This window comes from Vulpes lagopus, chromosome 7 (genome assembly GCF_018345385.1).
Source record: "Vulpes lagopus strain Blue_001 chromosome 7, ASM1834538v1, whole genome shotgun sequence".
Classification (NCBI taxonomy): domain Eukaryota; kingdom Metazoa; phylum Chordata; class Mammalia; order Carnivora; family Canidae; genus Vulpes; species Vulpes lagopus.
The window spans coordinates 12673098-12684475 of NC_054830.1; the positions used below are offsets into that span (position 1 = coordinate 12673098).

Below are 11378 nucleotides of genomic sequence, written 5' to 3' on the forward strand. Positions count from 1 at the left end.
ACAAGCCTGGCCCCCCTGAAGGCCCACCTAGACTTTTGGGGGAGTCTGGGGAGAATCATAGGGTTGGGTCATAGGGAGAGATGGGGCTGGGGGAGAGGAAAAAAATCCGAGGATTTTAAAGGATGAATAAAGAATCAGGCATAGGAGGGTGTGGCTGAAATTTAGTGTGTGTGTGTATACAGGGCTTCATATGCTTGCCAGAGGAGCTGAATATCTTCCCTGGGGCAACGAGGAGCTGTAGAGGCGGTGAGAGGGGGGAAGGGGCTCTGAGTATTAGAAAAATTTTTCTAGAGCTCGAGTGGAGGTACCACCAAGGGCAAGCTTGCAACACATGAGGTTTAGATTGAGAAACCGAATCCCCGAGAGAAGCAGGGACCACCCCAAGGACATCCAGGCAACCCCGACTTAGGTCTCCTGGGCTCCCCGCCAAGGAGCAGAGACTTGGCTGGGCCCAGAGAAGAGCTGCCAGCCAGCTGCGTGCCATCTGCCTGCCGCCTGCTGGGGGAAGGAGGCTCGACCAGCCGTTTCCTGAGGCTGCCACCAGCTGCGCCACGGTCACCTCCGGGCACCCTCTGCCGGTCGGCAGGAGAAGGAACCACAGTTCCCAGCGGACCTCGGGACACAACGTCTTCTACGCACGCGCATGCCTAAAGGGTGTCGTTCGCCTGCCACCTGCTGGCCGGCGTGAGGACCTACACGCCCTTGCGGAGAAGGACGCTCCCGCCGATGCGACGCAGGCGCAGAACGACCACTCCTGGAGGGCCCGGCGGCCACGCGGGCTCCGCGTAGGACAAACTACGTTTCCCAGGAGTTTTCGTTAACGCAGCTGCGGAGCCTATTCACTTTGGAATAGCTGGCGCGAGGACGTCGCGCCCGGCGGCCGGACATGGCTCTCCTGATGGGATCCGTAGGTCGCCAGTTGGGTCGCGTCGGGTGAGTCCCCACGGGGACCCTTCCCCAAATCCGGGAACAAGGGCGGTGTCGGGGGCTGGTGTCTGCTGTTGACCGACAACACGACTTGCCAACGCCTCGCGCCTTTGCTCCGTCCCGGCACGGGCCGGGGCGCCGAGGCTCCAAGAGGTTAGGGTTAGGGACGGAGCGCCCCCTCTGACCTTTCTCGCCGTCTCTCCGCCCTGCCCCCGTCCCCGCAGGTGGCTCCAGCCCCGGGCCTGGCCCGGGCTTCCCGACGCCTGGGGACTCCTCGCCACACAGCAGAACCGGGGTAAGGCGCGTGGCAACGAGTATCAGCCGAGCAACATCAAACGCAAGCACAAACACGGCTGGATCCGGCGCCTGAGCACGCCAGCCGGCGTCCAGGTCATCCTTCGCCGCATGCTCAAAGGCCGCAAGTCGCTGAGCCACTGAGGAGCGCGAAGCTGCGGGCGGGACCCTCTCCCGCCCCCCACGGCCCCGCCCCATTGGAGCATTTCTCCTTCCTGGAACCTCTCCTGCTCTTGTTTTGGTGGGGAGCTGGGACAACTCAGACATGAGCGCTCCTCGAACTGGGGAGAAGTCTAGGGTTGCACCGAAAGTAGAAGCAGGAGCTCAGACCTTGCCAAGTCTCTTTCCACGATACTGAATTAGGAAGAATTCCGGACATACAGTAGTGGTCACCAGTGAACCCCGTGGATTCTGTTCATGGCTCTCACCACCAGTTACCCACAACCCACCTGCGCCCTCCTGTGTTATTTGAGAGCAGATCTCAGACATTGGGTTATTTCTTAAGTATTTCAGAATGCATCTCTCCCAAGAAAAGGGCTCTTAAAGACATAATCACAAAACTTTACACACCAAAAAAAAGTGGTTAAGAATTCCTTAATATCATTGCCTAATAAATGTTGAAATTTCCATTTTTTCTTATTTACGTCATTACTTTTCACAGGTCTTGGGGGTCTTGTGGGGAGTTGGGGTGTGAATCCCCCTGCTCCTTGGGGATGGGTTGTGTGACCTTAAGCAAGGCCTTGGCCCTCAGGCTTATTTGGCTCCTATGAAATGAGGTGCTTATTTCCCCTTGGCCTCATTGTTGGAATAATAATACTCAGTAGCTTCCACTTAGAACTTTTGAGTGCTTCCTAGGTACTGGGTGCTGGGTCCTTGTCTGACCTTGCTGTCTTCAAACTTAAAGGCAGTTTGGAGACAAAGTAGTCAGGGCTGAGAAGAGGATTGTGAGGGCCATGGGAGCCCAGAGGAAGTTTTGCTTGGCTCGGATTTGGAAGAACGTAGTTACAGAAGGCTTCCTGGAAGCGGTTAGCAGGACCTGGGAGGGCCCAAAGGGAGAAAGGATTAGATCCAGGGGTCAGGATAAAAGGTGGATGAGAAAGGCCCGGAGGGTCCCAAAATTCGGGGCCAAAGGAATGAGACTGGGTCCTTGGGTGGCTGGGGAGCCACAGGGGCATATGAACAAGAGAATCTGAGCTGTCAATTCAAAGAGGAAGCAGCAAGTACAGAGCAGTTTAGATATGCCGAAAACCTAGGGTTCGGATTCTGCGGAGGATGCTGGGAGTGTTGCGGTAGGTCCCTCTCTTCCGGGGCTGCTGTGCAAATTGCATGACACACCATATTAAAAAGTGAAGTAAACACTAGAAAAAGAAGAGACCTGCGGAACTCCCGGAGTTGTGGACTACAAGTCCCAAGAGGCCTCGGGGACAGGGCCTCCGCCCACTTCCGGATTTTGCTGCCTTCGCTTCCAATTCCCGGGCGGGGTTTTGCTTCCTCAACCGAACTTGACCACAAAGGGAGGAGGTGGGGTGGCCAATGGACGCGTGACTTACGGGATCTGGCCAATGGGAGTGCGCAGAGGCCGCTACTTTGGAGGCGGGGCTAGAAGGCAGGCCAATGAGGGGGGGCGGCGGCGCCATCAGTGTGCGCTGTGCCGTGGCTGGAAGTTACTGTGCGGCGGCGGCTAAGAAGGCGGCTGTGGTGGCGGCGGCGGCGGCTGAGGCGGTGGCTGAGGCAGCGACGGAGGAAACAGAAGATGGTGAGAGAGGCTGCCGGGCCCGTACTTCCCCTCCCTTCGACAAAATGGCGCCGCGGGCCCACCCACCTCTAGTAATCCCTGAAGCCCCTCACCTCCCTGCCCGGCCCCCTCAGGCCCCGCCCCGCCCCTCGCTCTGCCCTATAACCTTCAACCTTGGGACCCTGCTGTGAGCTTCCTGCTGACCCCGCCCCGGCTCCTCTCTCCGACCCCTGACCCCATCTAGGCTTCCAGGCCCTGACAATCCATTCATTTCCGGGTCGCTGGTCCCCCGGAAATCGGTGGGGGTGGGGACGGGGTCCCCCGAGACCCCCGTTTCAGGCCTAGTCCTTGGCTTACCCGGCCTGGGTCTCTCCAGTTCAGGAGGGTTTGGGAGCCCGGTCTGGGCGTTGGGGCGGGGGAGGGGGCTTGACATTGTGACATGTGGGGCTTTGTCGCCAAAGGAAGTGCGACATCACAGACTGCCCAGGTCCCCCAGAGCCCTGATCCCACCCCCAGGATTCCCGGCCCTGACCTGCCCCGAGGACGGAGTAACTTCATCTCTCGGGTCCCCAGCCCTCTTCCCTGTTAAATGGAGGTAGCAGTAGTCCAGACCTCATAGGGTTGTGACAATTCAGAGAACTGATGTCATAAAGGGCTTAGGACAGTGAACGCTCAACAGATGAGCTGGGTGACTTGGGGCCTGAGGCATCTTCTCCCATCTGGCTTCCCATCTTGAAGTGGGAATAATGCCAGCGGTTTGGGCCATTTACTCATCCTGGGGTTTGTCTCTAATGATTCTTTGGGGTTCTGTCCCCCAACCTGTAAAGTGTGGGACATCAGACTTGTGCCCAAGGCCCCCCCCATCCCCCACTACTTGGCATCCCCAGGACTGACGGGTGATGCAAGCTTTTGTCAGGGCAGGTCAAAACGCCATTGTCGCTGGACCCAGAGTCCCAGCCCACAACCCAGAGCTCATGGGATGTGGTGGGGGATAGGCAAAAGAAGGAGATAGGAAAGTGGGTTCTGAGCCTGGGGGTCCCCAGGTCTGGGTGTTGTCCTTGATTCATTGCTGCAACTTCATCCCCCATGTCCAGTCTGTAAGAAGTTCTAATGGCTTTGCCTCTCGAATGCATTATGAATTCATCCACAGTTGTGTGCCCTGCTCCAGGCACTGCCACCTTCTGCTTGGATGCCTGTCCCAGCCACCTCCTGATCTCCTTACCTCCATCCTGCCCTGTTGGCAGTCTGTAATTCACCTGGAACGAGAGGGAGCTTGTAATTTAAAATACAAATCTCATTATACAACTTTCTAGCATATAAGATACTCTAAGGGCTTACTTGTAACCCAGATGAAACCCCAGCTTCCCCCTCAGTCCCCAAGACCCCTGTCTACCTTTGTGACCTCATCTCTACCCTCTTCACTCCTCCCTCTCCAAGCTTCAGCCATACGGGCCTTGTTTTCCTGTCCTCACACTGCTAAGTCCCTTCCACCGCAGGCCCTTTGCACCTGCTGCTTCTTCTGCCTGGAATGTTCTTCCTGTGAACATCACCTTCTCGGAGGATCCCCTCCTGACTTCAGGAGGCCCTTTGTGTCTCCTCTCTTGACACACCTTTTCTTTTCATCCCCCTTTGATTGGATCGCTTATGGGCTGCCTGCCCCAGGGATGGCACACACATGTTCAGTGAGTGTTGCTGAGGCTGTGGACAGCTTCTGGGCCTAGCTGTGGCTAGGATTTGTCTGGCTGGAGTGAGGATTCCTTCCCTGTGTCCAAGGCCTTGTTTTCCTGCTTAGTTGACAGGAAGTACTAGTCATACTGTCTTCATTCATTTATTCAGCACAAACACATTGATGTAACAGCTGGCCTTCCAGGGAGCTCTCTGAGAAGCTCTTTCCAGGCTGGGAGGCCACTCCCCCCAGGTCATACAGCCAGTGAGGGGCCCGGCCAGGATTGACTGTGGGCTTGGGGCTTCTATACCTCTCACTCCATGTGAGCCCTCCCAGGGGTCCAGCATTGAGACAGCCCTGCCCTGCCCTCAGGGAGCAGTCAGTCCAGCAAGGGAGGTGGATGTGTCAACAGATGACCTCGCTGGGGTGTGATCTTGGCTCTGGCAGAGGTCCCCAAGGTGTGGAGAGAGGAAAGAGGCAGAGGGGGATTTTGAGCTGGATGGAGCGGCTGGTGGGTGTTTCCCATATGGGGAGAGGAGGGGCATTCTGGGAGGAAGGCACAGCACCAGCAGAGACTAGGGGGTTTGTGGCAGGAGGACAGCATAGGCCAAGTCGAGCCAGACCTGTGGAGGGCTTTGACAGGGACGGGAACCTCTCTTCACCATTCAGGGCTCAGTGCCTGCATCACTGCCTCTGGGCAGCCCTTCCTGACCCTCCAAATCAGCCACATCTTTCCCCAGTGCTGTCCTGGGTCTCACACATCACCTCACGGCACCCTGTCTTCATAGCCACTCTGTAGTCACTGCACAGCTCTTTAATGCGCACCTGTGTCCTTGTGTACTAGATGCTTCCCAGGGCCAAGAGCCACTCTTGTGGCTGGTGCCAGGCCTGACACGTAGTTGGAGCCTGAGGAAAACCTTGCGGGCTGGATGAAGCTGGCCCCATAATCTGGGGTGGAGTTGGGGCAAGGGTCCTGGGATGAAGGAGGCCAGTTAGAGGGGCTTTCAGCTGGCTCCAGGGTGGTAGGTCTGTAGGTCTTCTTCGAGGGCTGGGCCCTGCAGAGGTGAGGACACCTGCTTCTGCTTGCCCTAGAGGCTGGTGGGAGGGATCATCTGAACAGCTGCTTCCCTGAGGTTGCCTAGCTTGGGCTCAGGTATGGGGATGGGTGTCCCAGAGCAGGGTTAATGTAGCCTGCAGGGGCTCTGGGCCCTTGGTTTTCAGGCAGGGAAGCTGAGGCACTGGCATGGCATGTAACACAAAGAGCTTGGCTTCTTGAGGTTGGGTGAACTTGGGTCCGTCTACTTCCTTGTTTTCTTGTTGGGGCTGGGTGACCTCAGACAAGTACCATGTGACCCTTCTAAGGCCTCAATTTCCTCATCTTTATTATGTGGTGACTTCAGCCCTTGGCGGGCCATTTGGGGAACCCCTCCCTAGCTGCCCCACTCCAGGCCTGATGACAGCGTTGCCCTCCTGTTCTGCTGAGAAGTCACTCCCTATCCCAGGCTCTCAGCCATCATTCCTCTCTGAGCATCCTCAGGCTCTAGTGCCTCAGTCTCTTGAGGTGGACATAGCTCTCATTGACCTTATTGCCACTATCTTATGGCTGAGAGTCCCATCCTATGCAGAGTCGGAGCCTTTCCCATTCAGAATCCTCGCCCTTTTTTGCCCAGCTCATGCCGGAGTATCAGTGCAAAAAGACTTTTGACGAGTCAGGGCTGTGAATGAAGTCAGTTGCTGGCTCCTGGCAGACTTGTGGATCTGCAGAATCTGGCCTTCCCCGTGAGAGGCCAGGCTCCGCACGTGGACAGGGCACGCTCCCCTTCATGGAGTGGCCTCTGGGTCATGCGCCCCAGGAGCAGCCCCTGAGCTGACCCCTGTTCACAGACCTGTTTGCTTTGGTCTACACAGCATTTTATAAAAAGCCCAGCCAACTTGAACAACCTGGTGACGGCACACTAAGACTTGGATTTCTGAGTTTTCTTACGACTTGGGAGTTCAGTTGATCCTGAACTGTAGAGCCGGTTACTGTAGAGCCGCAGCCTGTGTCCTGGCCACTCTCTCCCCTTTACCCAAGGCCCTGCTCCCTGTTTATTCATCACTCTGGCTCACAGGGTTTTTAAGGATAGATGAGTTTTTCCCATTCCAGATCCAGGCCAAGGTGGATAAATGGAAAAGAAACCAGGAGTTTATTTTATTTTATTTTAAAGATTTTATTTATTTATTAACGAGAGACAGAGAGAGAGGCAGAGATGCAGGCAGAGGGAGAAGCAGGCTCCACGCAGGGAGCCCAACGCGGGACTTGATACTGGGTCTCCAGGATCACACTTTAGCTGAAGGCGGTGCTAAACCGCTGAGCCACCAGGGCCTCCTGAAACCAGGAGTTTAATATTCAGCAGGCATAGAGGCTGGGTCCAGGTCCAGCTTCCCACCCTGCTGCTTGTTCCTGACTTTGAACAAACGGTCTGTCCTCTCTGAGCCTCAGTTTTCCCGCCTCTCGCCTGGTTACAGGGCTGTTGGAAGGACCCCAAAAGAGAATGCTCACTTCTCCCAGGGCCCCCTAACTTTTTTCTGGTCGCCATGGCATGCACATCAGGTAGCCAGCTTAAGGGTAGCATTCTGGAAAACTTAACAGAAGAACACAAAGATGGAAACTGGAAGTCACCCAGAAGCCCAGTCTCATGAGTACTCCAGGGGTGACCTGAACTGTGCCTGGTCTCACTTACCATCTTCCCTGTCTTCTAGGCAGATTTTTTGAAAGGACTGCCTGTCTACAACAAAAGCAATTTTAGTCGATTTCATGCTGACTCTGTGTGCAAAGCTTCGGTGAGTGCGTGCTCCGGGCACTGGAAGCAGTTGGGGAGCTGCCAGAGGGAAAGGGGTGATGGGCACAGCCCATTGGGGTCTCGCGGGGAGCAGAGACTGGTTGTTAAGCTAGGTGCTGCCCAACGTCTTTGCACATTGTTCTATCTTCATTGGAGGGTGGGTGCCCAGTTGAAGGGTGAGGGGGCCCCAGTCAGCCTGCGTGCTCTCCTAACCCATGTCTCCCCAACTCTCCTGCAGAACCGGCGTCCTTCAGTCTACCTGCCCACCCGGGAGTACCCATCTGAACAGAGTAAGTGGCCTCTATGAGTCTGTCTCAGCCTGGCTGCTGAGGGGAGGGGCCGCAGGGCAGCACAGGTGGTGACCTATGGGATGCCACTCAGCTCCCAGCTCTGGGGAGTAGTGGGAAGCCTGGCTTTCTCTGGGACCATCCTAATCTCCACATGCTGGGATCCACATCCAGCCCCCGAGAGGGCCCTCATTAGCCCTTATCTGCTGCTCACCAGCCCTTTCCCCTTCCTCTCCCATAAGTTTGGGTGTCCCCTACCAGCACCACATCACAGACCCCGAGATGGGTACTGTGGGGAGGGATCCCACCCAGACTGGGGCAGGCAACTCAGGGAAGTAGAGGCGACCAGGTAGAGGGACCTGCAGAGAAAGGCCCAGAGCCTGCAGCGCAGGAAGAGCTTAATTAAGGTTATCGTGGTTGTGTTTTATTTAATTGCGAAGAAGAATCTACCTGAACTCTGCATGGTGGGTTCTGTGGTCCCTGGGGCCTGGCTGTACAGATCTGTGTTCCTGGTCTGCCTGGACCTGTGTGCTGGGGCTCATTTCCCTACCCGGGGGTGGCATCCCACTTGTGGCAGAAGGTTCGATCTCTCCCTAGAAAGCAAGGGCCCAGGTGGAGTAGCCGGCTCGGTTCCCTGGTAGTAGCTATGTATTTGGGAGCAAAAACACTAGGCTTCCCAAAAACCTGTGTGTGTGGGATGCAGACTTGGGGTTCCAGCAAAGCCACCCAGAGCAGAGGTGGGCAGGAGACCTGGGAGGGGTGAGCACCTGTCCTGGTAGGAGCAATGCAGGCCAGGGTGGGGGCTGGGTCACCTGCAGCCTCTGCCTGTAACTTCCTCTGCCTTTTCTCCTCAGTCATCGTGACAGAAAAGACAAACATCCTTTTGCGCTACCTACATCAGCAATGGGACAAAAAGGTAAGACACATGGGATCAGGTGGTAGAGCTCATGGGGATGGTAGTGGCCAGCAGCGGGGGTTTAAGTGGGAGAAGGACACAGGTGGCTGGGGGACCAGGTGTCTGGTAGCTGAATCAGAGTTTTCCAAGCCAGCCATGGGAGGGAAGAGCATTTCAGAGGAGTGGATGGCTGCGTGGAGGCTGTAGGGTTCTGGTGCTCAGAGACAGGCAGGGGCTTGTCAGGGGGTGCCAAGGTCTGGGTACCATGGAGGCCTGGCTCCCCACAGCCTGCCAGAGCGGCCCTGGCAGCAGGTAGACCGCATTATTACCTAGAGTCACTGTTCAGTGCTGAAACGTACACATGGTTAAAACTTTAGGGGATACAAGCAGGCATAGTTGCGGTGAGAAGCTGCACCCCCACTCCCCTGAGGCTTCCTTTCTGACACAGGACTTTTTTTAAAAAAGATTTTATTTATTTGAGAGAGCATGTGAGAGACAGAGCACGAGTGGAGGGGGAGGGGCAGAGGGAGAGGGAGAAGCAGGCTCCCTGCTGAGCCCCGATGTGGGGCTCTATCCCAGGATCTTCGGATCATGACCTGAGCCGAAGGCAGACACTTAACTGACTCAGCTACCCAGGAGCCCCCAGTTTTTCTTTTTCTTGAATGAAGATGTTCATGTGTTGTTCTGCATCATAGTCGGTTTGGGGATTTTTTTGCCTAACATTGAACATGAGACAGAGACCTGCTCTGGGCCAGGCTGGAGGGGGACCCCATGACGAAGTGACTGCTCAGAAAATCTGAAGCTACTTAGCCCACCCAGTCCTACCCCACAGACCTTACTTCCCACCTTGGAAAGGAGAGTTCCCCACCCAGGCCTGCTTTCCTATTCTGCAGCAATGCACGTCTCCCCTGGGTGGCTCCTGAGTTCTCTCTGCCCGCCCTGGCTGGGCAGCTTGCTTCCCTAGGTATTTTGGATGGGGTGTGGGTCGTTGCCAGCGGTGGTGACTTCTCACAGTGCCCAGGAAGTGCCTGGCAGTCCCAGGCTGGCGGCCCCTCAGACTGGCTGGGCAGGGAGGTCTGGCGGGCAGGAGGGACCCTGGATTGACTGCCCTGCTCCAGGCCCAGACACAGGATTTCAGGAGCTCACCCCAGTGAAGACTTAACACCCCCTCTCCTTTCCCGTGCCTCTCAGAACGCCGCAAAGAAGAGAGACCAGGAGCAAGTGGACCTTGAGGGTGAGAGCTCTGCACCCCCCCGCAAGGTCGCACGGACCGATAGCCCGGACATGCATGAGGACACTTAAGACTCTCACTCCCCCACAGGCGCCTCCTGTCTTGTCTGCTCCTCGCCCGCCCGCCTTGTGTAAGCGCCCCCTGCCCTGCCCCTACCGGCCCACCCACACCTGACCGACCATACCACTTCCAACCTCATAGGAGCCGATGTATTTATTTTCCTTGAGTTTTTATTTATGCTGTAAAATGTACCAAGCGATGGTTAAAGGGGACGTCAGACCCAGTAGTGTGATGTTGGTAGATGCTTTTTAAAAAACATTGTTATTCACAAACCCCACTACCCAGAACCCCCTTTTACTCCCCCACCCCCCTCCAGTTCTCCTCCGGAAAAACCAGAGCGTGTCTGCAAGGGTCTAGAGCCAGGGCCCTGCTGTGGCCCAGCAGCATGGGTGGGAGCCTTTCTCCCTGCTCCTGCTCTCCAGTCCGGGCCTTAAAGACTTGGCTGGGACCTATTCTGTGCCCAGGCTTTGCTCTGAATGTGTGCCAGGGGGAGAAGTCGGCATTTCCGGATCTTTCTCTTAAGTCATTTTATCATGGACTAGTGCGTGCTCCGTGTCCACCCCAATAAAAGGATCTTTCCTACTCGACCTCGCGTCTTTGCTCCGTGTGCCTCAGCCCCAGAGGACGGAGCCACTGAGAGTCGACTTGTCATCACCAAGAGGAGCCAAGAGGGGCCCCCACGTGCCAGGGCCCTGGGACCCACTGGATTCTCTCATGGGCCTGCCATGGCCCCCTCGCTCAGAGCCAAGACCTGTCTGGACCCACCCCCATGCCTCACCTGGCAAGGTGTCCCAAAGGACCAGGACACCCCTGAGAGATGGTCCATGTCGCCAAGGACATAACTGGTCAACCTGCACCCTGGATGCCTTGGGTCGGGGTGGCATGCCCACCAGCCACTGTGGAGACAGCCCAGGTGGCCTGGCCTCAAGTGCACCTGATTCAGAGACGAGGTGCACGGAGCTGCAAGGAACACCCAGCCCAGGGGCTGTGTCGGTCAGCGAGTTCCACAGCCACTCGTGGGCTGTCAGCTAGGCTGAGTTGGGCCTGAGCTTGGAGACCTAGGGGGCGTTCAGGCTCCAGGCAGAAGGTTTGAGGCTTGGAACACTGGGCCTGGGGCCAGGGGGAGCTCTGTTTCTCCCTCTGCACCAGTCTCAAGTGGGGGCCATGTCTGGGAGCTGAGTGCTGTGGCTTTTTGGGGAGATGAGTGGTTGGGCTATGGAGCTGGAAGGAATACCAGGCCTTAGGGGGCACCCAGCCCAGATTATCACTGTGGAGGGCGCTGACTGAGCCAGACTGCTCCGGAGGAATGGGCCACCCGTTGCCTCCCAGGTGGAAGGTTCTAGGGTTCACCACCTAGGTGTGCCCTGGGGCCAAGGAGCTTTTCCTCCTAGCTCTGGGTGGCTTTTAATACCTCTGTTGAGTCCTTTCAGTCACAAATACAAGCTGACCTGGGTGGTGCTC

At 56.6% G+C, this 11378-nt stretch overlaps 2 protein-coding genes across 2 annotated transcripts; both read left to right on the forward strand.

Annotated features, from left to right (window-relative positions):
* Positions 1-712: 712 nt before the first annotated feature.
* Positions 713-1848, forward strand: MRPL34 (mitochondrial ribosomal protein L34). Its single transcript, XM_041763785.1, has 2 exons — positions 713-933; positions 1152-1848. The coding sequence occupies exons 1-2, from the start codon at positions 887-889 to the stop codon at positions 1363-1365; spliced, it is 261 nt and encodes an 86-aa protein (XP_041619719.1). The 5' UTR covers positions 713-886; the 3' UTR covers positions 1366-1848.
* A 1003-nt stretch (positions 1849-2851) lies between these two features.
* DDA1 (DET1 and DDB1 associated 1) lies at positions 2852-10504 on the forward strand. Its single transcript, XM_041762755.1, has 5 exons — positions 2852-2977; positions 7365-7445; positions 7683-7734; positions 8586-8647; positions 9818-10504. Exons 1-5 carry the CDS (start codon positions 2975-2977, stop codon positions 9926-9928), a joined length of 309 nt encoding a protein of 102 aa, XP_041618689.1. The 5' UTR covers positions 2852-2974; the 3' UTR covers positions 9929-10504.
* Positions 10505-11378: the final 874 nt, after the last annotated feature.